General features: G+C 45.1%; 2 protein-coding genes across 6 annotated transcripts in view; one reads left to right on the forward strand and one right to left on the reverse strand.

Moving 5' to 3' along the window:
• Nucleotides 1-5,065, forward strand: part of LOC118390881 (SH3 and PX domain-containing protein 2B-like) — an 85,269-nt gene extending 80,204 nt beyond the window's left edge. For all 5 annotated transcript variants that reach the window (XM_035781596.2, XM_035781597.2, XM_035781598.2 and 2 more), the window contains one exon: nt 141-5,065. In XM_035781596.2, the coding sequence (XP_035637489.1) occupies nt 141-1,808 (1,668 nt within the window). In that variant the 3' untranslated portion in view covers nt 1,809-5,065. The remainder of the gene's footprint in view (nt 1-140) is intronic.
• Nucleotides 5,066-5,497: 432 nt separating this feature from the next.
• Nucleotides 5,498-25,812, reverse strand: part of LOC118390882 (serine/threonine-protein kinase 10-like) — a 44,016-nt gene continuing 23,701 nt past the window's right edge. Inside the window, exons 7-19 of the mRNA XM_035781601.2 lie at nt 25,211-25,292; nt 22,676-22,816; nt 17,806-18,480; nt 14,961-15,091; nt 13,974-14,097; nt 12,839-13,018; nt 12,664-12,756; nt 12,411-12,540; nt 11,771-11,895; nt 11,408-11,596; nt 11,006-11,131; nt 10,606-10,719; nt 5,498-8,714 (exon numbers count right to left, since the gene is read on the reverse strand). Coding sequence (XP_035637494.2) covers nt 8,574-8,714; nt 10,606-10,719; nt 11,006-11,131; nt 11,408-11,596; nt 11,771-11,895; nt 12,411-12,540; nt 12,664-12,756; nt 12,839-13,018; nt 13,974-14,097; nt 14,961-15,091; nt 17,806-18,480; nt 22,676-22,816; nt 25,211-25,292 — 2,251 coding nt within the window. The 3' untranslated portion in view covers nt 5,498-8,573. The remainder of the gene's footprint in view (nt 8,715-10,605; nt 10,720-11,005; nt 11,132-11,407; nt 11,597-11,770; nt 11,896-12,410; nt 12,541-12,663; nt 12,757-12,838; nt 13,019-13,973; nt 14,098-14,960; nt 15,092-17,805; nt 18,481-22,675; nt 22,817-25,210; nt 25,293-25,812) is intronic.

A 25,812-nucleotide genomic window follows, 5' to 3' on the forward strand; every position in this document is an offset into this window, starting at 1 on the left:
TTGAATGTGAACAGCCTACTAAATTCAACCTAGAGACCCGTTTTTGATTGAATGGAAGGGCATTAACTGCTTCCCCTCAAAATGCTGTGTATTGATTCCTGTTTCCTTGAATTCTCACTCATCCTGTTTCTGTTTTTCAGGTGATAGAGAAGAACTCCAGCGGCTGGTGGTACATTCAGATTGAAGAGAAAGAGGGCTGGGCCCCTATCACCTTCATCGACAAATACAAGAAGACCAGCTTGACCCCGCGCCCCAACTTTCTTGCACCTCTGCCCAACGACTTGGTCCAGCTGAAGCTGGAGGATGGCACTGCTGGCGGTGCGGGGCAAGAGGACAGCTGGTCCAAACCGCTGCCAGACGAACCCACGGCGGGGAGCGAGTCTGTAGCCCGGCCCAAACTCAGGGACTGGAAGTCCAGCGCCAGTAAGGCGGCGTCTGCTTTTTCCGGTCCCCTGCCCCCAGCCCCGTCTGCCCCACTGACTGAGGAGAAGCCAGCCCTGCCACCCCGCAGGGAGTCCATCAACAAGAGCACGGACATTGAGATTACTGTGGAGAAACCCAGGCCAGACCTATCCAAACCCTTGCCTTTGAAAACCCCTGCCCCGGGGGTCATCATGCCCCTGCTCACCCCCAAAGCTGCCCCCTTCAAGCCAGACAAGCCCCCCGAGCCCAAAAGAGAGGTCACGAACAAACCTCTGCATCTGAAGAATGAGATGGGTTTGGAGTGTGGCCACAAGGTCTCCGCCAAGGAGGTGAAGAAGTTCAACCTGAAACCTGTGGCTAAGCAACCACCCAAGCCCATTCCTGATGCACCGGAGGAGAAACCAGAGGCCATCGGCCCTGCACTGTTCATGAAGCCTAAACCCATAGTCCGGCCCAAACCCGTCCCAGCTGCCAAGCCAGAACCGCCAGCTGAGAACAAGCTGGATATCACCAACCTGAGGAGCAAGCTGAAGCCTTCAAAGCCAGCTGAACCAGGCTCTGGATCAGCAGAGCCAAGCCAGCAAAACGGCGCTGCTCCAAACAACGGCCCTAGCAACGCTCTCCCCAAGATGCCGCCGCCCAACCTCCCCCCTAATAATGCTTTACCCAAGATGCCTCCTGGTAATGTACCCCCCAAGATGCCCCCTCCTAATAATGTTCTCCAAAACATGCCGCGTCCCAACAGCCCCCCTCACAATGCACTCCCCAAGATGCCCCCGGCCCCCAATGCTCTCAATGGCAAGGCCAGCGACGAGCCCAAGATCCCCCCCAAGCAGCAGAACGGCCACGGACAAGTGAGCCAGGATGTCCCCAAACCCGCCGTCCCCCCCGCCAAAGAACCTCCAGGGAGGCCAGCCGTCCTCCCTAGGCGACCCCCTCCACCCAAAAAGACCTCAGAGCCATCCAGCCCCACAGAAACCAAAGCTCCCCTGAAAGAGCTCCCAGACACCAAGCCTGCTCCCCCCCAGCTCAGCAGACCACCTCCCCCTAAACCCAAGGCCTTCATGCTGCCCCCGCCTAAAGACAAGGACAAGGGGGAGCCCAAGGCGAAAGTGCTTGTGGCCCCAAAGCCCCTGGTTAAGATTGAGAAACCAGGCCCTCCGAGGGACAAGCTGCCTCCTCTGATCAAGGATCCCAGTAAAGAGGAGCTGTTCTTGGCCGTGGCAGACTTTGAGGGCGACGATCAGATGGGTGGCTTCAAGGAGGGCACCGTGTTCGAGGTGATGGAGCGGAACAGCAGCGGCTGGTGGTTTTGTAAAAATCTAGGAGAAGGGCCAATTAAAGAGGGCTGGATCCCCTCCAATTACCTGACCAAGAAACCCTAGGTAAACAGGTTCTGTTGGCCTTTTTAATAAAAATATTACTAATTGTATTTAATTAGCTTTTTATTTATAGGTACCTTTTTGATTGAGATTTGTTACTTTGTTAAATTCCATTTGTTTAGCAAGAATGAACCAGCAATGTTTGTCTTTTTGCATATTGTTTAGTTATTTTTTTGTACTTTTTATCCTCGTTACACATTACTAAGCATAAAATCCGTAACAAGCGAATGTTCATGTTCACCTTTTGTGCCATATGTTACTCAACAAGCCTATAATGTAATTTTATGATACAGTAATGTTATCACAAGCTTTGTAATAGAACAGATGAATGTCTTTCCAAGCCTTCTATAATATTGTGCCTCAGTATAGTGCTTTAAAACTTAAATATATGCAATTTAGCTTGTTAGTTTCTCAGTATATCAAAAGATGCTTTAGTCTAATGAGTGGAGTCGTAACTGACAGTGCAATGCATTTGGAAAATAAATCAGACCATACACCAGAGGAACCAGGGTCCGTATCCACAAAGCATCTCAGACTAGGAGTGCCGATTTAAGATCAGTTTTGCCTTTTAGATCATAATGAATAAGATGACATGGATAGGGGGTACCCGATTCTAGATCAACACTCCTACTCTGAGAATCTTTGTGAATACTGGCTGAGATAATCACAAGACAAACAGCCAAAACCAGCCGAAGGCAGGAGGCCATGGATACTCAAGATTCCTCAAAGAACACCCCCTCCTCCACTAAGGCTGCAATGGAGGTTACAATGGGAGTTCAAGAGGACATTTTTGGCTTTCAAAGTACTAAAATATTAACACTTCAAGCAACGTTTTTGACGAGTGCTAATAAACATTCATACGGATCTTTTCAGGTTTGTGAACACGTTTTTTTCCTTTCGGGAACTGCGTAATACTGATGCGGCTGATTTGTAACAGATGTGCACTTTTTAGATTATTCAGCCGTTCAGACAGTTCAGGTTCGCAATCTGGATGACCAAACTGGGGGAGTGAGCCTGTCCTTCAACTCACTCTTGAACGTTGTAATAGAATGCACGAAGTGCAATTTTAAAATTAGGCAGTGCATCAGTTTTCCTCTTGTCAAGTCATTGCATACCTTAGACGTATTTATAATTTCTCAGAAATGTCCAGTGAAAAGCTTGGGAAACCCCTGGCTTAATAGACCGATGGAGAGGAAGTATAGGATGTACAATTGAAAGCCACAGCCATGTTTTAAAACACTAAAAGGTTGCTGCAAGACTTTGGGAGCTGCATTGTATACCAGGGTTGGAGTCCAACTCCTTTCAGGAAGGACTGAATTTAAATGAAAATGGACGCTTTCCCTGGTGTTCACAGTACGATAGGTGGAAACCACCCTATTGATTTCATAAACTGTAGGTCTACCATTATCAATACAACCCCTAAATATGAGAAATGACCTGCGATTGATGCAATAATAATAATAAATATAAACAGCGTTACTGGATCACAAAAAAAAAGGTGCTCAAATATAAGTGTGATAATTATTTAAAAAACATTTACATTAGTGTTTGACTGGTTTCAAGCACAGACTTAGCAAAAGTTAATTTTATCGTACTTCCAGAATGAAGTAATGTCAGCTGTCGTTTCCTTTTCACCCTTTTCCAGGTCTGGTTTGTCGTAGTTGAAACTTAATCGTGCATTGTTCCTACAGCCGAAGTAGTAACATGTGTTTCCCAAAACACCACGCAGAGAGAACATTCAGCAATTGTGTCGTTGGAACATGTCCACACTATTAGGTTCGAAAGAAAGCTAGCGGATCCTAGAGAAGCGCTTTCTCCATTTGACCTTTAAAATAAATTGTCACAATACTGGACTACAGATCAGCTCCTAGAGAGATATGGCCTATGGCTGCAATTATCAAGGTGGCCTATTATAATGGTTACCCGTTAATGCATTACAGCACAGATTTGGCACATCATTGCATTAATGTTCCTACACATTACATCGAGGGAAATAGCAGACAGTAGCCTACAATTAGATAAATAGAACATGATACGTGGTCCTTCTGTAGCTCAGTTGGTAGAGCATGGCGCTTGTAACGCCAGGGTAGTGGGTTCGATTCCCGGGACCACCCATACGTAGAATGTATGCACACATGACTGTAAGTCGCTTTGGATAAAAGCGTCAGCTAAATGGCATATATTATATTATTATTATTATATTGATTTAAACACGATCGAAATACATAAGCAAATGTAGTGTGTACTCATTTATCGTCATCTTGGTTTTCATTTGAAGCATATTTTGTTACAATTGCAAAGACATTGCCCACTTTGTAGCCCATTTAAAGTTATAGAGATGGATAGAAATCGATTGATTGTGTGTTTAACGGAGGTATTCTGTGTATAAAGCGACGTGGAAGGACAAAAAAAAAGCAAGTAACGATGCACTTGGCTTTTCAAGTGGTGTGAGGCAGTCGGTAAATAGGCCTAACAAGCCTTTAAGTGTGACTAGTAACAATGGCTACTACGAAGGAACTAACAAACTTAGCCTTAAGATACTTCTGGGAAACTGGGCCATGGTCATGGAGAAAGAGGGTTGGTCTCCTAGGAGACACACTGACAAGGCTGGGAGTGCCTGTAGCTCAGGTTAATTGGAGAATCTCAGAATATGGTTGATCTGATTCTGCTCCTAGTTGCTTGGATACTATGTTATTCCCATCCCCCTCGTGTTAAAGTACTAGGTCCATTGCTGTGTGTCAGGTCCCTAACCAGCATTAAAATCATAACTAACTTGGAGTGTTCCGGTCTTTGGCAGTGTGCGTAGTACACAAGTAATGATATTCATGTCAGATTTGTAATGATCAACACTAGTGTCAACTCATTGAGTGAGACCTGACAGTTAGTGGAATGTGAGTGAAACCTAGATTGGGTTAGGGTATATGGGTTGGAAAGACATGCATTCAACAGTTTGGTTACTGAAGCATAAGGAGAGGCACACAGGGATGTGAACGCTACAATAAAACAGTATGGATTGTCTTTTTGCTTTAAAGTAATGCTTTACCCTAAACTGGTCAATTTAATTACAAAATCAATTTATAAAAATAAACTGCTCATTCTTTATTCTTTGAGATATGCAGCATAAACACCTTTCCCACTGACATATTGCGCATATCCCATCTTAGTCCTGTAATGTATTCGTAATACTTGTGTATTTCCCCTCATGGTTCCCTTTCATATTAAGTCAATAAACATTTTTTTTTTTTTTTTTTTAAGTTACATGGTATCTTGGTTTTCCTTGGAAATGTTCCTTTATTTTGAGGAAACGGATGCAACCTAGATCAAGAGTTAACCGCTGATAGCAGACACTCACGTTGATGTTTTGGCAAAAATCGGTTGAGAAGCTGCTCTTCATTGTCATGAAGCCACACCCATCCCACTCGCTTTAGAAGTTCAGAACGTGTAGGCTATATAGAAATGACGCTCAAATTGAAAATCAGTCAACAAAATGAGGATTTCTAGCAGCCTAATCGATGTTTAACTTACAGATCACATTCCAATGTTTGAACTTATAAACAAGGCTGCATGGGATTTCTCTTAAGGCAACGTACGCTTTACGTATAAAGCCGGGGGCCACGTGGACTTGACAGTTTATGCGTGTGTCGGCCATTGCGGCTCTGCTAGAATCTAGCCCTTACTTGAGGACAAGCATAGACATTAGAACGTTTGCATTTATTAGACTCATGTACAACAATGGTTCCTTCTGCTGAACAGTCATTCATTCACTCACACCCCTTACAAAATAAACTTTAAAAAAAAGGTAAACACAGACAGAAAAAGACAGTCATTGCAAACGACAACAGAAGAGAGAAAAACAAACAAATTAAAATACATCTTGAGAGAGTAGTTGTACCTGACAGTTGACCAAATTACTGTAGATTAACACAGCGCTGTCAAACCCATTCCATGGAGGGCCTAGCGCCTGCTGGCTTTTCCTTTGAATTAAGACTTATACAACCAGGTGTGGAGTTCCTTACTAAATCAGTGGCCTTCATTTATCAATCAAGTAGAAGGGAAGAGCGAATATCCGCAGCCACTCGGGCCTCCAGTGATCTAACAGGTCTAATTGGTCAAGAAAACAAGCCCCATTTTCAAAAGCAGCAGGATACATATTAACTGCAAAATAGCTCCGATGCACTACCTCATAACTTAATATACTCCTCAGTGCAAAGAAAGGCACCTTTGGTGGAGGAAAAATTACATATTGCACTTTCGTTAGCAGACAGTACATGTATTATCAACAAACAATGGAAAATAAACCCAATACCTTTCATTAAATGTAAAACTTATCTCTAAAGATTCCTACAAAGACAGTATTCCACTTTGTCTTTTAATTCCCATCCAGTGTGCTAGTATTGCCTTTACAGTAAAAATGCAGCACAGAAAAACATTTGAGACATGAACACAATCAACTCAAAAGAATATCAATTTTCTTCAACCCTCGAATTAAAAAACTAAAATAAATTGGACTAAATTACTCTTCCCTGACTTCTCCTGTATTCATTACATGTTTAAGCTTCTCAAATTGTAAAACTAGGGCTCTATTCTGATCGAAACGAGGGCAAATGATCTGAGCATTTTAATGCAATTTTAAGTTAATATATAATACAATATGCCATTTAGCAGATGCTTTTGTCAAAAGCAACTTACAGTCCAAGTTAGTTCAACTGATTTCGCTGGGAATTCTATTAATTCACTGTGTTAACAGAAAGAAAGTGAATTCTGAAGATCATGCTCTGTGCTGATCTTTTGTGAAGTAATAAAGAAATGTCAAAAGAAAATTTGTCAACTTGATATAGACTCAGCAAAAAAAGAAATGTCCCGTTTTCAGGACCCCGTTTTTCAGAGAATTCGTAAAAATCAAAATATATTCACTGTAAAGGGTGACTGTTTCCCATGCTTGTTCAATCAACATGCACCTGTGGAACGGTCACTAAGACTAACAGCTTACAGACGGTAGGCAATTAAGGTCACAGTTCTGAAAACTTAGGACACTAAAGAGGCCTTTCTACTGACTCTGAAAAACACCAAAAGAAAGATGCGCAGGGTCCCTGCCCATCTGTGTGAACAAGCCTTAGGCATGCTGCAATGAGGCATGAGGAGTGCAGATGTGGCCAGGGCAATAAATTGCAATGTCCGTACTGTGAGACGCCTAAGACAGCGCTACAGGGAGACAGGACAATCAGCTGTCCGTCCTCACAGTGGCAGACCACGTGTAACACCTGCACAGGATGGGTACATCCGAACATCACACCTGCAGGACAGGTACAGGATGGCAACAACAACTGCCCGAATTACACCAGGAACACACAATCCCTCCATCAGTGCTCAGACTGTCCGCAATAGGCTGAGAGAGGCTGGACTGAGGGCTTGTAGGCCTGTTGTAAGGCAGGTCCTCACCAGACATCACTGGCAACAACGTCGCCTATGGGCACAAACCCACCGTCGCTGGACCAGACAGGACTGGCAAAAAGTGCTCTTCACAGACGAGTCGTGGTTGTCTCACCAGTGTCGGTGGTCGGATTCACGTTTATTGTCGAAGGAATGAGAGTTACACAGAGGCCTGTACTCTGGAGCAGGATCAATTTGAAGGTGGAGGGTCCGTCGTGGTCTGGGGCAGTGTGTCACAGTATCATCGGACTGAGCTTGTCGTCATTGCAGGCAATCTTAACTCTGTGCGTTACAGGGAAGACAACCCCCTCCCTCATGTGGTACCCTTCCTGCAGACTCGTCCTGACATGACAATGCCATTCTACTCGTTCTGTGCGTGATTTCCTGCAAGACTGGAATGTCAGTGTTCTGCCATGGCCAGTGAAGAGCCCGGATCTCAATCTCAATGTCCACGTCTGGGACCTGTTGTATCAGAGGGTGAGGGCAAGGACCTTTCCCCCCCAGAAATGTCCAGGAAATGGCAGGTGCCTTGGTGAAAGAGTGGGGTAACATCTCACAGCAAGAACTGGCAAATCTGGTACAGTCCATGAGGAGATACACTGCAGTACTTAATGCAGCTGGTGGCCACACCAGTTACACCAGTTACTGTCCCCCCAATTCAATTTCTGTTAGTCACCTGTCTGTGGAACTTGTTCAGTTTATGTCTCAGTTGTTTAAGCTTATGTTCATACAAATACTTACATGTGACATTCTGAAAATAAACGCAGTTGAAGTTTATTTTTTTGCTGAGTTTATGTGCGCCATACTTGGGTGTGTTCATTAAGCGAGAAACTCTTTGGAAGGAGACTGATATTGCAGTGAAACAAAAGTGCGTTTTCATTGGCTCCCACCAACACAACATTGTCTGAAGTACATGTTTTTCTTGTGTTCCACATTGCACCTAAACTACTACTCCTCAACTGACCCTCTTTGGGATATGGGATGCATCTCATGCTTATTGGGTAGACAAACCAATGGGGATCTGAGTCAATTTGGTGCTGGCAATTTGGTGCTGTCGGCAATATTAATAAGAATGAAAAAGGAAACACTGCATGGATGAAGAACACCCTAACTATCAAGCAGCATGATGCACATGTGGAGTTAAAGACAATCCTCAAAGAAAATATGACCAATCTTTGCCATCTTGAGTTAATAAAATGATAAAATCTTATAAACAGGACTTAAAACATAACTATTCCTTAAAAATGAAATAAAAGTTCGGGGGGGAATGAGGAAGCTGACAGTGGTCCTTCTGGGCATGGTGTGGGATAAGGGTGTTTTGGGGGGTGAGATGCCAGTCTACGTTGTAGAGGATTCAGAGTAAGGGAGGAACTTGGTGAGTTTGTTTGGGGAGCTGGGGCTCAGGCACTCAGAGTTCTCACTCATCTTAAAGAACACCTCCTGTTCCCTCTTCCTCTGGGTCAGCTCCTCTTCCAGAGCCTGGGAGAGAGGGGGGAGGGAGAGAGAAGAAAGCGAGAACAAGGGAGAGATAGGAGGGCGAGAGAACGAGAGATGGGTAGAGAAAGACACTTTTAAAAAATGATCGCCAGCCATTTCAAACTTTCTGCTGAAAAACAATATACCAAGACTAAATAGAGTACGTACACAAACTTAAAAGGGGCAAGCTGCAGTTGAAACAATAACATATACTCCCACCTCTGTGTTGGTCAAATGCTGGGGGATGGGCCTGGAGAAATAACCACTGAAATTCACAGACCGAGCTATGGATGCCAGGACTGACCATCCAAGATACCCAAATTATAGTTAAGTATTTGAGGCGAGACAGCATATTTACATTTAAAATGTTTACAAACTAAGTAAAAACAAGTTTATAATTTGGGATTTTATTTTTGAAACGGTGCGATTTGTTTTGATTAGCGAATGAATCCATCCGGTTTGTCACGACGCACTAATATTGTTTAGCATAAAACAAATTAATTTTCCATTCTAAATTAAAATCTGCTGCTGGTGGAGTTTATCAGCTGGGGCTCTCTGAGCAGGATCCGCCTGAGCTGACTTTTGTGTAAATTATGTATGTACTATGTCTGCACGTGTGACTAGTCATCTACCACCCCACTATCAGATTAGGGGGCAATGTAGCATGTTTTTCGTCCCCCCACTTTGGTTCTGATATCGCCATCATCCACTTGTCATTTTTGCAGATGAAGTGTTAGAGCTAATAATGCATCAATATTTATCATTTACAAACTAGCTATGACATCGCCAATGAATATATAGCACAACTTTGGACCCCCCCCCCCCACAAAAAAAGGAACTTTTTTTTTTTATGGTTTTGACTGTTTGAATGTTTCCTTTATTTGTCCTCATGCTTTATACCTTGCAAAGTGATTGCTGTAGTCATTACGAAGTTAGCAACTTTGACTAAAAATGACCATTACACCGATTGTTTAAAGCAATACTACCAGAACTATTGCTGATGGTGAACCTGAACAATCGAAATATTGTAAACCCCATTCAGCAGGTAGCATATAGTCAGATGTGAGTTGTGTCTACAGTATCTTTTAATTCCGGTAAAAGGCTATTTTTCATCAGCGCATAGCAATAGCTTAGTAAATTACATCGGTTGTCACAGCTAAAAGCCTAATATCGAAAACCATTTTGAGCATTTTAATGCTGAGGTGCTGCGCAATATGCACGATCAAGAACAGGACGCCTACCTCATGTTGGTGAGCGTGCAAAACTGGGCAGAGTGCGCAATTTGACTAGGCTACTGATATTCCCTGGGGTTATTCGGCATGCAAAATGACTTGTAGATTGATGACTGTCAACAGTCACATACTTATTTCGACACTGAAGGAGAGGACTCAGTTATCCTATCTTTTGTGCAATTTTTTGGAAGGTAGAAAGAAACCAATATGAGCAAAAAAAAAAAGTGAATCTGCAATCTGTAACATTTGAATTCATTTTCGGACCAATACATGCTACAATTAAATTGGTTTGGGGTCCGTGGAACGATGCAGTCGTATATTAAACGTTTGAAATCGTGACCAATGAGTTACATCCCTAGTGTGTAACTAATTCATAAATCCCAAAATTGATGTTGCGGTATTATTTTACAACTGCAAATGTCAAGAGGAAGGCCATTCAAGGAGTTGTGCCATGGCATACCTGGCCCACTTATTGAGCTATACCATTTGTTAAGTAAATCAAGTGACAAATAAGGCGAAAAGAATACTGGAGTAGGACTTTAAATCTTGTCTTACAATAATGGCAACAACAGTAATGGACATCATCAACGTAAAGTGCTTTGAGACCTAGTGAAAATGACACCCAATGTTAACTTTTCAATGTCAACGCTATGACCGCATACCTTCTTCCTAGGCTTGAGCTGCTCCCTCCACTCCTTGAGATGGTGGTTGTGCTGCTCATCCAGAGACTTGAGCCTCTGAGTCTCGTTCTCAATGAGTAGGTGGCACTTCTCATTCTGCTCTCACACCACAATACAGTCAGTCATTACATAACACTTTTCATGGAGCACCTGTGGAACTTGTTTCCCTACTTTACAAACCTACTGAATTTGTGGACCTTCCTGTTATTGTACATTATGCCACATACATGCAGGCATTCTAATGCAGATAGGTTCTCATGGCTTTCAGGCTGGCGGGTTTGCTCAGGACAAAATTGATGTGTAAGGGTTTGACACCCAGGGTCAATTAAGATAAAGATATATAGATGGACATTATTCAGAGAGAGTTGTGTACTGTGGTCACCTGTAGCTGCTGGAGCTCCCTGACGTTGCCCTCACACTGGCCCATCATGTCCCTCATCTGGTGCTCATGCTTCTGCTGCTGGTGCAGCCGCTCAGCCTTCTGACGCTTGTCCTCCTGCTGGGCAAACTGGGGAGGAGCGCACACACACACACGAGAGGGAGAGAGATGGGGATGAGGGATTCATTTACACCACTTAGGCCTGATACAGTTCTGTGACACGAGTATGATATTACTATTTTCTAGCTAACACTTGCACGTCTTTTCTGACCGCTTGAAGAGACGTCAGCGCTCATCTATTTGGCCTTCTTGCCCTTCTCTACCCTCCATCCCACATATCTACACTACTACATGTTTGATTTACTCCGCCTCCCCCCACTAGGCCGTTCTGTAGTTGTCTGGTACCTGTTTGATCTTCTCGCGGTCCTCCGACGTGCTGCCCGTGGAGTTGATGCGGAGGCTCTTCTTGAACATGACCATGCGGGTCTTGCCCTCGCTGCGCTGGATCTTGGGCAGGCGACCCTTCTCCTGCTGCTGCCGGGCCTTGAGCAGCTCAATCATCCTCTGGTTGTAGCACTGCATCTGCTCTTGTTCCTAGGGAGACAGTCATGTGTGAGGATGCGGACACGCACACAGATAAGTGCGCACACACACACACACTACGCAAAGGTAAAGGGTTGTTTGAGGATATTAGCTGGGCATAACAAGGTTTAACCCTGATAACTGCAGGAGGTTCCTTTCCCAGCCACACGGATAGGGTTGCTATACCTTCTCATGCTTCTTGAGCAGCTGGTGCCGTTGGAGGAAGTACTGGTCTTTTAGCTGCTGTTTCAGTAACTGGTGCTTCTCATGAAGGTTCTTCTCATCCAGGTCCCAGATAGTAGCTTCCCTGTCTGAGGAACAAAAAGTGGAGACAGCCAGTGAATGAAAATGGTTTGGAAAGGAGTTGGAAGAAGAGAAAGATTCTCTCAAGGTCAGAGATAAAAATATATCTGAGGTGAAAGATAAACACTAAGTAAGCATTTGTTAAATGTTGAGGGCTTAAACAGAGATCAAAGAAGCCCTTTTTTTCTACTTGCCCAGAGTCAGATGAACTCATGGATAAAAATGTTGTCCTCAGTGTGCAGTTTGAAGGAAGTTAAAGGTTGTTTCTGGAGACATTGCTAGCTGCCTCAAGTAGACTTCCAGTCATTGCGCTAATGGAAGTTAGCAATGGCTCCAGATACTACCTTCAATGTGCATCCTTCAAACTGCACAGAGTTCATCCCTCTGGGTAAGTGGAAACTGCCAAAATCTCAAACCATCCCTTTAACAGATCTCAGGGAGTTACTAGACCCCTTCCCAGAGGAGCAGCTACTCTCATTCTAACAACAGTGTTGACGCCATCCAGTGTGACTGATGCTTGTACCTCTGACAAGGTTCTGCTTCTTGTTGAGACACTGCCTCTCCGTCTCGGAGATCTCCCTCTTGTTCTCCGAAATTATCCTCTTCAGCGTTGTGTCCAGGTGGTTCTTCTGGGCCGACAGGAAGTTCTGCTCCTAAACCACAGGAAACAGTCAGTGACGCGACTTTAATACGTGATTATAGCTAGCTTACCGTTAGCATGTTAAGTGGATTTAGAGGCCAGTGGTGGAGCGATAAAGAAAGCCACTTGTGTTTACCTCCGTTTGTTTCATCTGTGTAAAGGTGTTCATGCTCTGTTTCATGCTGTCTTTCCGTGACTTTCTGGGGAGCTTCTCAATCTCGTTCTTCACCTGGAAAGACGATTGTAAGACGTATGGACATAATAAACACTCCTTTAATTTTTATGCTCACCGTCCTCACGCACTCCCTCACCTCTTTTTTGTTGCGCTTCATCTGATCCTGGAACTTGTTGTAGTCGCGGTCCTGTTCCGAGCGGATGCGTTTGGTCTCGTCCCTGAGCTTAATGGCGTGGTCCGTCTCCATCTTCTCGATGGTCTGCTTCTGGTGCTTCTCCAGGCTCTCCAGCTCCGTGTCGTAGAACTTCTTCTTCGCCTGGGAGGAGCAGAAAGAAGGAATTAAACATGTTCACCAAGAAATAAAACCTGTTCACCATATTTATATCAAAAGTAGCCATGATCCTGGAGGGGACAAAGCTGGGAAGGTTTGGAAAATGTCAGGAGGCTGGTGGAAGGAGCTATAGGAGGACGGGCTCATTGTAATGGCTGGAATGGAGTCAAAACGTGGTTCATGTATTTCATGTGTTTGACTCCGTTCCATTTATTCCATGCCAATGAGCCTGTCCTCCCACCAGAGGATATCCCCTATTTGTTCAGAGACCGATGTGACGCGTGTTTCTTTTGGCGAGGGGAGGGTTGTGGAAAAGGGATTCCCTTAGACAGCTATCTAAAGGGATGTCGATATGACACGAGTGTGGGTGTTAGAGTTAATTCAGGGGTTCTGTCCTTCCATAAACAACGGAAGAGAGATGTTATGGTGTTGGTGTGGATTGGAGAAATTCTGATATTTTACACATTAGTGGGAGTAGATGCACATTTTTTTAATTTTTTAATTTTTTTTAAATAGAGACAATTGGTATGTCAATGCCTCTCAATACACACCAGCCCCACGCCGGCCACATCAATTACGAACCCCACCCGATATCAGTATTTTTCTACACAACCCGACCCACCAGCATAGAATTGTTCCGAGAGCCGATCCGTGAGTCTCTTAATATAGCCAATTCAACCATTCTCGTATGTTTAAAATCTCAGCTCCTTTTCAGTTGTCCCAACTTTTCTTTCTACAAAAAGGGCCCCATTGTCAGCAAGACGCATCAGTTAAATTCAGGCTACAAGAGTTTAGGCCAGGGTTTCCCCAAACTCTTTTTTTTTTGTCCACGACCCCATTTTCATATCTTGTGACCCCAACCATGGGAGGAAGAAAAATGTTACTAAACAGCCGCGTGGGTATCCAAGACTATAGTGTCAGTGGGTGTGTCTAGACCTACGTTCATCTCCTGGTCGAAGCGTCGCTGCATCTGCTCCTTCTGAGCGTCCAGCTTTGTGTTCAGTAACGCTTGGGCACGGTGCTCCTCCTTCTGCAGCAGCCGCAGATCCCGGAGCTCCTGACGCCTGCACACACACACACACACACAGTTCAAATACTCTTACGCTCTTGACCTTGACAGACCTTTTGACAATCTGAAGGAGATGACATTGCCTTGGAGTAAAAACAGTTAGAGGTAAATAATTCCACATCAAAAGATCGAATAAATAGTCAAAACAATGTACACTGAATCAATTCTAAGCACCATGAGACAAATTGGCCTCTCGTATCAGAAGACAGACTGGGGAATATATTCTCAAAATGGAGATAAGAGGAGAGGAGAGTTCATGAGGAAAGCCTTGCTCCCTCCATCACAATGAGAACACAGAGCTTAGAGGAATCTGACTACCAGGTAGTAAGTGTGCGAGTCATCACCAGTCTCTGACACTGCCTGAACCAACAGTGTGGTGTCAAATGATCACCACTAGATGGCAATGACGGCACACTTGGCTCCAGATCTTTAACTCATGACGTTTCAGAATCCTCTACCAAGTTTCAATTATTTGTTGTCAAATTGGGGCAGTTTAGAGACTCGTACATGTTCATGCAAAATAGTGCAATATTTGGCCCATATCAAAACCAGTGACTGGTATACATTGTTTACTGGTATACTGAATATCTTATCACTGTTAGGAACTTAACCCAATCCTTCCTTTTCACTCACAAAAATAGTATGTTCCACGCTATGTTGTTCACACTTGACTCACATGATCTCAAAGGTCAAAGACCAGACCAGGATGGACAAAATAGGACATCTGAACACCACCCCAAGCACTCAACTCTCAGTATACCAAAGATCCTGTTTTATACAGAGAGGAGTAGACCGGGCCCCTTTTCCTGACCTTGATTCAGGGAGAAAAAGGGTTTTCAAGGAAGCAGTGTGACTTGCCTGAGAAACCTCATCTCTTCATCTTTCTTCTCATCATCGCCGATGATCTTGGATGTGGTCACGCTGACCTCCAAGCCGTCAATGACAAACTTCCTGGTGCGCTTCAACGTCTTACTGGAGAAACGAGAGTCCTGGAGGAGACAGGGAGTTATTAGGGGGCACAGTGTGTGTTTAGTGTCACAATACAGTACCACGATTGAGTGACTGCAGTAGTGTTAATTTACCATTAGGACAGAAAAGGAAAAAAAGTAATTAGATAGATAGATAGATAGATAGATAGATAGATAGATAGATAGATAGATAGATAGATAGATAGATAGATAGATAGATAGATAGATAGATAGATAGATAGATAGATAGATAGATAGATAGATAGATAGATAGATAGATAGATAGATAGATAGATAGATAGATAGATAGATAGATATACAGATAGATATACAGATAGATATACAGATAGATATACAGATAGATATACAGATAGATATACAGATAGATATACAGATAGATATACAGATAGATATACAGATAGATATACAGATAGATATACAGATAGATATACAGATAGATATACAGATAGATATACAGATAGATATACAGATAGATATACAGATAGATATACAGATAGATAGATATACAGATAGATAGATATACAGATAGATAGATATACAGATAGATAGATAGATATACAGATAGATAGATATACATCTATATATATATATATACATCTATATATATATATATACATCTATATATATTATAACAAGTCAGGGTGTTCAGTCTCCTTGGCATGATACATGACGACAACACACTAGTGTGTCTTTAAAGGAGGTGGTGATGTATGGAGAGCACTGTACATAGTCTGCCTGCCAGTTGACAGGAAAGAGCAGTAGTGGAAAGGCATGGACATACCGTCGGCGTTTACCGGCTGAGAGCACTTAGCAATTCTAAAAACAGGGTGCCGGCAGTAATTTGCAAACCAACTCTATAGCGGGTGGTCCCTAAAACACGCTACGCCGAAAGAACTACAGATCAACATTTGGTGCGTGCGTGTGAATGGTCCCTCAGACAGGGTGATCCTGCTGGGCCGGTCCTCTATAATTACCCTGCTCTGTCGTACAGGGAGGGAGTGCCAAGCAGGAAGTTGGATTCTCTATGACAACAGAGCTCTCATCCCCCAGTACAGAAACAGAGAGACTCAACACTGGTTCTTACTAGGTCACTGGTCCAGAACCACACCAATCTCTGCCCAGGAAAAGTAGCACAACCCTGGGTGACATGGCTACTTTAAGGGCTTTGTTTGTGGAAATAATGATCATCCTATTGATGAAAAGTGAAAACCGAAGGGGCCGGCAGAACAAACACCGTTCCCTGTACGTCTCTCACCAGGGAAGGTACTGTAAGTAAACATGTCCTGCTGTAGCCATTCTTCTAAACCTTTGACAGAGACACTGTGTGCAATGGTGTGTGTGTGTGTGTGCGCGAGCGAGAGTGATGACATCGGTGCATAATGTATGTGACCAAGTTGAGCACACATCCAGTGTGCTCCGAGGGAACAGGTGTATGTACTGCAGAAACAGCTCAGATGGGGCCTAGCCTCCCTCCCTTGATCCGTGTTCTCTCATACAGCTCCATTCATAAACCCCTGGTTTTCTTGATATGCCCATCTCTCATAGGCTCACACTGTTACTGGGTCAAACATAGATGTCCCATTCATCTAGCCCGGCGGAAAATGAACTGCTGAATAATCGGTTCTGGAAAAATACATATCACAAATGGAACATAAGTCCAATGAATAGCTGTCCAGTGATGGCCAGTCCATAAACAACCAGAAGCTCCCCGAGCAACAATGGCTGTATAGAAATGACATCCACAATACTGAATAGAGCTCAAAACAAAGAGCCATTGGTCATAATGGATGGGAAATGGAATTGCATTAGTGCAAACAGACTCGTTATTAAAGGATGGGATGTGTCCATTTTCCAGAGAACATCAGTCTGATTCCATCTCAGAGCCCCTTCTGCTACAAATGATGCTTTTTTCCCATAACACTTTGAACGTAGCAGCTTATTACAGTGGAGTTTGACTCATTGACAAGTGCATGTATGAATGCAGGTTCGGGGTAGTTTAAGACGAGCTGTTCTTTGTTGTGAGCTCACACCCTAGGACAGGTTTCCCCGACTGACAGCCCGCGGGTGGTTTTATTTGGCCCTCAAAGTTTTCTGAACAAAAGAAAAAACATTTTTTTATTGGACATAAGAGCATAAAAACACCAGGAAATCAGCTCCAAGTGATTTTAATTTAAGAAATGTATCCAGAAGCATAATGGAGACGTGATCATATTCAAATGTAAGCAAGGTTTGAAATGATTACGTTTTAGTCAAACATTATACACTATATATAAACTCGTAAAAATCGAAATAACTTCACAGATCGTCATTGTAAAAGGGTTTAAACACTGCTTCCCATGCTTGTTCAATGGACCATAAACAAATAATGAACATGCACCTGCCCGGACGACACTGGGCCAATTGTGCACCGCCTCATAGGTCTCCCAGTCGTGGCCGGCTGCGACACAGCCTGGGATCGAACCCTGGTCTGTAGTGACGCAGTGGCTTAGACAGCTGCACAACTCAGGAGGCCTCACAGCTAGCCATTGTTATGTAAAATGTTGCCCAAAATATCCCAGTGGTCTTGCCTTGGCCCCAAGCCAGAGCAGGTCTGCTGAGACCATGGCCCAGAAAGTCACTGGAGCCAGGCCATGGAAATACAAAAGTCTGAGTTTTTTTGGTAAAACACAAGGATAAATCATTGGAAATGTGACATTAAACATGGTGTTACTCACCACCCTGGGGCAGAGGGATCCATCGTCCTTGTTGACTGACATGTCTCCTGACAGGTTGAGGCTGATGTCCATGCTCTCAGAAGCAGACACGCTGCCCGCGTCAGAGTACCTCTTGGAGATCATGCCATTGGCGTTGTGGTGGGCCATCGGGTTGTCCATGTTAGCCCCTATGGGGACCCTCTCCCTTTTCGAAGGCCCTCTCTTCATGCTGCCGTTCAGCCCGATCAAAGGTGTGGGGTCTGGGGTAGGGGTGGGGGGCCCTTTTTCCCCAATCACGGGAACCACCCCACCGGCCATGCTGGCGCTTTCTCCCTTCACCGCCAACTGGCTTTGGGGTAGTTTTGGTACCATCTCGGGCTGTGCCAGCAGGGCCGGGTTCTCTGGCAGAGGGGTGTCCACAGGCTTGCCCTCATCCGAGGTGCTCTTCCCATCCTCGATGCCCGAGTCGGAGCTGGAGAAGACCTTGCCAGAGGCCTCGCTCTCGGGCTTGTCAGAGTCCACAATGCTGATGCCCTCATCAGGGAGCTGTCGGTCGATCGGCTGGCCATCCGTCGTGCGGGAAGGTCTCACGGGGGGTTTGGCCTCGGCCCCCACGGGGGTTTTGGTGAGTGTGTCTGGGGCACTGTCCCCTTGTAGACTGGTTTGACTGGTTTGAGACGGGTCCTTGCCTGGAGGCTGGGGAGAGGAGAGGAACATGGTTATGTGTGGCAGTGACAAAGCATTTCAACACAGGTGCCTTTTTCGCACCTTTTCCCCAGAATACCATCGGCGCCTATGTTGAAAGTAATCCCACTAATACGAACCCAATGAAATGGACTTCGCCTTAATGCTCGATGGTCTGATTCGCTTGGCTTTCATATTGCAGTGTTGACCTTTAGTGGTACTGTCTGTATCAACGCAGATGTTCCTTTCTAAACTCCTACCTATACAACTTACCTCTTCTGCGCACCGGAGACAAAGTATGTAATCAGTGATAACACACTAATAACAACAACAGGTGCAGATCCTGTTGACGCCCCGTGGCTCTCACGTGCAGAGAGCGGTCTCGGAGCGTTAAGCTAACAATGGTCATCAGCCACCTTTACGACCGGAGCCAGCCTTTCGAAAGAACTCTAAAAGACACAGTCGGAGAGAACTGGATGGCTGCTCTCCAGGCCCCGAGACAACCGTTTACAACCTCTCCGCCAAATACACCCGCTGCTACGCTCTGGGTGTTTTAGGGCCGCCAGCAAAACGGGTGGCGAGCAGGCATTCTCCCCCAGTACTTTTCAATTAGGCGGGGGCAGAACTCCACCACTTTAGATTTGGTTTAATACAAAATGACACAAAAGCGTTGAGAACAGGGACAAAGTAGGCTTACTGTTTCTTTTTATAGATGGCCTCGCCTCGTAATTCGTCAACTCGCACACAATTTGTAGCCAATGTCTTTCTCACCAGAGTGCTGCAGGGTGTGTCGACCAAATCAGATTTACGGAAATTGCGGGTCTGGCATGTGCACGACTATAGAAAGCAGTGCGCACTCTCCACTTCACGCCAGTATTATTTTAGCGAACAGGAAAATAACTCTACCCCCCCCCCGACACAAGCAAAAACACTTCACAGAAATGTTGTGGCAGCCTACACCTAAACAGTAGCGATCTGACACGCTGTATCACTCTGATCAACTGTGGCCTACACCTATGCGCCCTGCCCTGTCCCATTTGGCCAGGGGAAACTGGCTCTTCCTAATGGAACAACAAATCAGGCTCAACTAGCCCGGGTGCCATTAATTGTCCGTCTTTCACTTAAACAATGGGGATGATCCAGAAAGATCCGTTTTAGGCTTGCTGAAATTCCTTACATTTTTGTGCTTTTCATTTCATCACCTGGGCAACTTTAGAGCAGGCTCAACTTGCCTGACTGCTCAGTTTACTTGCTCCAGACAATAGGGCAACTCTTAAGGTCCCTGCTACAACTAGGTTCTAGAGTTTTACCAGCTGGTAACGATCAGGAAGAAAAATATTGCACGACCACTCTGGAACCTGTGGTGCCACCTCTGACCGTACACGATACAGACAACATCTTGGAGTGTCTACACTCTGAAACACGATTTTACATATTCATGTATTCAACTTTACAAATATCTCAAAACAACCCTTTTTGATCATACTGTACCTTGTGTGTGTGTGTGTGTGTGTGTGTGTGTGTGTGTGTGTGTGTGTGTGTGTGTGTGTGTGTGTGTGTGTAAGAATTCCTGAAAGCTGCACTCTCAGGCCTTGCATTTCCCTCTGGGGGTTCTGTGATAAGAAAGCAGTTTGGAGTGTGTGCGGGGGCGTTTGTGTGTGTGGGGGGGGTTCTGTCATGAGGAGGAATGAAACATGCTGATCTCTTGACTGCGGGTCAGCAGCAGCTAGAATGCAAGAGGACAAGACAGACCGCTGACTATACTGATGCTCTAAGGGTAGCAATAATGAAGACCGCTACGGTCCATCCAAAATCACCTCAGGTCCATATCACATAACAGTTATGAATGACTCACCTAGAAACAATCCAATCTAATGTCCAACTTCAGTACTGTTTGATTAGGAAAACATACAGTGTAAAGGCAAGTGTATATGTTTACCTAAAAGGTCATGTCTGTGGAAAAGAAAACATGTCAAACTTTAAATAATGAAATCCCCAAGAGGTGGTAACGCGATACGTGTGCCAGTGTACAGGACAACAAACAGCATCCATTTTTAACGGTGGGTAACTGGGTGTGTGAAAGCAAGTGTTCCAAATTCTGTTCCTTTGTTTGAGCACCAGTGATTTAGTGCCCTCTGATTTCCAAGTCACTTGGCTCTGTCATAACCTCACATGGTCTCTCCTATCATTGCTATGCAGACGACACACAATTAATCTTCTCCTTTCCCCCTTCTGATGACCAGGTGGCGAATCGCATCTCTGCATGTCTGGCAGACATATCAGTGTGGATGACGGATCACCACCTCAAGCTGAACCTCGGCAAGACGGAGCTGCTCTTCCTCCCGGGGAAGGACTGCCCGTTCCATGATCTCGCCATCACGGTTGACAACTCCATTGTGTCCTCCTCCCAGAGCGCTAAGAACCTTGGCGTGATCCTGGACAACACCCTGTCGTTCTCAACTAACATCAAGGCGGTGGCCCGTTCCTGTAGGTTCATGCTCTACAACATCCGCAGAGTACGACCCTGCCTCACACAGGAAGCGGCGCAGGTCCTAATCCAGGCACTTGTCATCTCCCGTCTGGATTACTGCAACTCGCTGTTGGCTGGGCTCCCTGCCTGTGCCATTAAACCCCTACAACTCATCCAGAACGCCGCAGCCCGTCTGGTGTTCAACCTTCCCAAGTTCTCTCACGTCACCCCGCTCCTCCGCTCTCTCCACTGGCTTCCAGTTGAAGCTCGCATCCGCTACAAGACCATGGTGCTTGCCTACGGAGCTGTGAGGGGAACGGCACCTCAGTACCTCCAGGCTCTGATCAGGCCCTACACCCAAACAAGGGCACTGCGTTCATCCACCTCTGGCCTGCTCGCCTCCCTACCAGAGGAAGTACAGTTCCCGCTCAGCCCAGTCAAAACTGTTCGCTGCTCTGGCCCCCAATGGTGGAACAAACTCCCCACGACGCCAGGACAGCGGAGTCAATCACCACCTTCCGGAGACACCTGAAACCCCACCTCTTTAAGGAATACCTAGGATAGGATAAAGTAATCCTTCTCACCCCCTTAAAAGATTTAGATGCACTATTGTAAAGTGGCTGTTCCACTGGATGTCATAAGGTGAATGCACCAATTTGTAAGTCGCTCTGGATAAGAGCGTCTGCTAAATGACTTAAATGTAAATGTAATGATTTCCCCTCGCTTTCTAATCCAGTCCACCCACACATTCATATACAGTAAACCCATTAGGCTCAATCTGAATAAAACGGTTAACTGGAAGCGTTTGATTAGTAGATGTTTTAGGGCCGGTTTCCCGGACGCAGATTTCGCCAAATCCTGAATTCAAACCCATTTTCAAAAATGGAGATTCTCCATTAGTCCAGGACTAGGCTCAATCTGTGTTTGAATGGTAGAAAGACCATATGGAGTCCTCATCAGGGACATAATGACCACGGCAGCTGGAGTTTGAGGTCGCCCAGGGAGTGTGTGACTATCAGTGTGTGCAGAATGTGCTCTAGTGTGTGTGTTCTATCCTCTCAGTGAGAAGTGTGTGTATGTCCTCCTCCCCCATCTCAGTGTGCGATCCGAACACCACAGAAACACCCCCACTCTTTAGAGAGTGCTGCCCTGCTGAGTCAACACCAGGTTTTCCCAATCTCCGTCCTGGGGGGGCGCCCGTTGTGTTTTTTTCCCCCTAGCACAACACAGCTGATTCAAATCACCAACTCATCATCAAACTTTGATTATTTGAATCAGCTGTGTAGTGAGTGCTAGGGCAAAACCAAAACATGTAGCCAGGGTAGGGGGACCCCAGGACCAAGTTTGGGAAACCCTAGTCTAGACCACACACACACACACACACAGGTGAACAGGAAGCTGCAGATTCTGGGGTGTGGGGCACGCTAGCAGAAACTATCAAAAGAAAATAGAAAATTCCAAAAGGAGAGTACTGTACTTTGATTCAGCTATGTACATATCACAATATCCTCCCTTAAATGTCACATACAACATGACTGCTAAACAGAATGTCTTGGATGTATAAACCAAACTACTTCGAGGCGTACGTGAAACGAGAACTTCAGGAAACAATAAGAAAAACGCCACTGTGAAGAACAGATGTGAAAGTTCATCGTAAGAGAGAGGAGGATATAGGATAAAAGGAATGCAGGAAAGGAGAGAGACAGGAGAGAGTGAGAGCAGTAAAACAAGTCTTACCACTGGGACTGAGAGCTCAGCGGTGTCCTCCTCCTCTCCTTCCTCTCGATTGTCCTCGATTTCCTCCATGACTTCAGCCTTCGCCTCAGCAACCAGCTCTCGCAAGGGTCTGTTGGTCTTCACAGAGCAAACAAAGGGGTGCTGGGGGGGACAGGGAGGAGGTCAGGACAACCATGTTACATCCATAGAACAACACTTGATTGACAGGGGCATAGAAAGCAAACAGGGGGAAAAAGGTACTTTCACAGGAGAGTGAAACTTAATCTGCCACCTGTATCTACCCATAGCCGTTTCTAAACAGTAGCAACCATTAATGAGGCCAGGGTATGAGCTCACCCTGATGAAATAATGAAGACGACCCCAAATCCTTGTGTACTTATAATACCAAGTTCCTAGATAAGACAGGGCAAAAAAATTAAATAAGAATGAAATAATTAGCGTAATAATAGGAGCAGGCTTGAGAGGGGATAATTTGACAGCCACAGACAAGGCTGTGAAAATGTAAGTGCAGCGAAAATAAAAAAAGAGCAAGCATCTATTATTCAGGTGATTTGAACAATGGCTAATTTAATTGGCCCAGCTGGCACAGGCAGGTATGCAAGTGACAGGAGTGTGGCTGAGGCAGAAAGGGGCCCTCTGGGCTGCCTCCATCCGTGTGGGTAGCATTAGCGATAGCTTTAAACTTCTCCAATGACAGAAAATGCATCAAGTCAACAATGACTCGGGGAGAGCAGAGTGCCAGCTATCACACAGGAGAGGAAAAACACCCAGTCAACGTGCTACACTGGAACACCACAACGCAGTGTCTGGGGTATCAAGGAAAGCAGGGAGAAGCATTTGAAAACACCTCACTAAGACTTATGGACTTGGCTCACTGGAAGTCCAACAGAACTCATTCGGACACTCTTTGAAATGTCGCATCAACACTTCCTGGGTATACATGGTAGCTATCTCTATAACCGTTATTAAAATAAAAATAAAAAACACTGGTTTTGTTTCCGGCTCAACTAAACGGTGAATCTTTCTGGCAGGTAGTGGTAATTCTGTTGATTCAACACATATCACACCGCAGCACCTCTCTGGGACCCCATGAGACCCTCTCCCCATGCTCTGTCTCACAAAGGAGCTTCACAACTCAGGGCTAGTATTCATAAAGCATCGTGGAGTAGGAGTGCTGATCTAGGATCAGTTCCCTTGTCTATGTAAATGTACATTCATAATGGGAAAAAAGGCAAAGCTGATCCTAGATCAGCACTCCTATTCTGAGACTTTCCTCTGCCCCTCCAGCTTCAACAGGTTTACTATGAAAACTGAGCCTGGACCACCACTGCTACACCAAGCAAAATGTTCACTGGGTGAAGAAAGCAAACAGACCAGCATTAGTTCCCAGCCATGTCTGATCCAGCCATTGCTCAGCCCGGCTTAACAGCCCCCTCTGATGTTTGCAAGGGTGGGGCTGGTCTGGTCTGGATGGCTGGTCCGAAATGCTTCAATGTGAACCACATGGCCGGCTTCAGAGAGGTAGACGCACAGAATGGCTGGAGTTGGGTGATGTTATTCTTAACCACTGGTCCAGGGTAAGTTATCGTTTGTTCCTCCTAATGGTTAACGTTGGGACTTGGGCTTGGGCAATCTGATCCTAAATCTGTAGTTTAGGGACCAATGTTCACGGCTATGGTGAATTATGATACTTCATCATGTGGTTGTGGAGACAACATGTATACAACATTCCCCCACATGGGATGAGGTGGCCATGGACATGACATAGGAGACAGGAGAGCTACAGTCCCATTGACTAGACTCAGTACGTGTCAGGGGACAAACATATCACACATGGACACCGTCCAAGTGTTGACTGGAATAATTGATGTAAATAAACTGACTTCTAAAGATGAGATTTCTAGCAATCTCAATCAATGAGTGATCCACAGACCAAGTAACCCCCAAGGCCTCCTCCCCGTGTCACAAAGCATGCCAATAAGCCACAGCGGGTGCTGTTGGCAGCTGTTCATGGCGTCTCATTCCCATCAACGCCATCTCACTGGGGTTAAAAACAGCCGTGGTATATGATAGAGCTCAAAACCTACAGTGTGGCACCGAACGTGGCCACTCATGTCTCTCTCCGGTGCTCTTTGGCTTTTGGCCAGGATACTCGGCCCCTGTAATTGTCCAGGGGTGGAGAGAATATGGAGGACAAAAAATCCCAAAGTGCCATTCACTGGCAACAGTAATACAAATGGCTAGCAATCCACCCTTGTTTTCAAACCCAGACAGGAAGTAGTGGGTCCTGCATTTTAATAGACGCCTCATCTCTTTTCTTTCCTTGTGCTCTCTCGCTCTCTTTCTCCCTCCATCTCCCAGATGCCCTCTGTATGTTACTGCTCATTTGCCCATTGCATCATCTCCCTAATCCTCATGTCTGAAAAAGCTGATGTTTGGGGGTGATTAGAACGTGGACCTGTGAAGAACGAGATAAGGGAAAACCGTCCTCATACATCAAAGAGGCCGAGCTAGAGTATAGTGTGACCATCTTACCTCCAGGAGCTGGGCTGCGTTTGGCCGACTCTCCGGATTCTTATCCAACGACTTTTTCAGGAAATCCTTAAACTCCTGTGACCTTAAACACACAGAAATCCGGGAACATTAATCAAAGGAAGACAGAAAGGAGATATGGTGGTGGTATTTTCACTACACAACATCTTGACAATCTGAGGCTGTAACGGAACAGGCTCAGAGTTTAATGGCTGTGATAGGAGAAAACTGAGAATGGATTAACGCTGTAGTTACTCCATAATACTAATATAACTGACAGAGTGGAAAGGAAGCCTGTACAGAATAAAAACAAAAATATTCCAAAAATATGCATCCTGTTTGCAACAAGGTTCTAAAGTGATACTGCCCCCCCAAAAAAAATTGGCAAATTACCCTTTGTATCCAGGACAAAAACTGCTTGGGGCAAATCCAATACAATATATTCCCGAGTATCACTCTCCATATTTGCAAGCATAGTGGTGGCTGCGTCATGCTATGGGTGTATTTGTAATCCTTAAGGACTGGGGAGTTTTCAGGATAAACAAAATAAAGGGAATGGAGCTAAAGCACAGGCAAAATCCTAGAGGAAAACCTGATTCAGTCTG

The sequence above is a fragment of the Oncorhynchus keta genome, chromosome 12 (genome assembly GCF_023373465.1).
Source record: "Oncorhynchus keta strain PuntledgeMale-10-30-2019 chromosome 12, Oket_V2, whole genome shotgun sequence".
Classification (NCBI taxonomy): domain Eukaryota; kingdom Metazoa; phylum Chordata; class Actinopteri; order Salmoniformes; family Salmonidae; genus Oncorhynchus; species Oncorhynchus keta.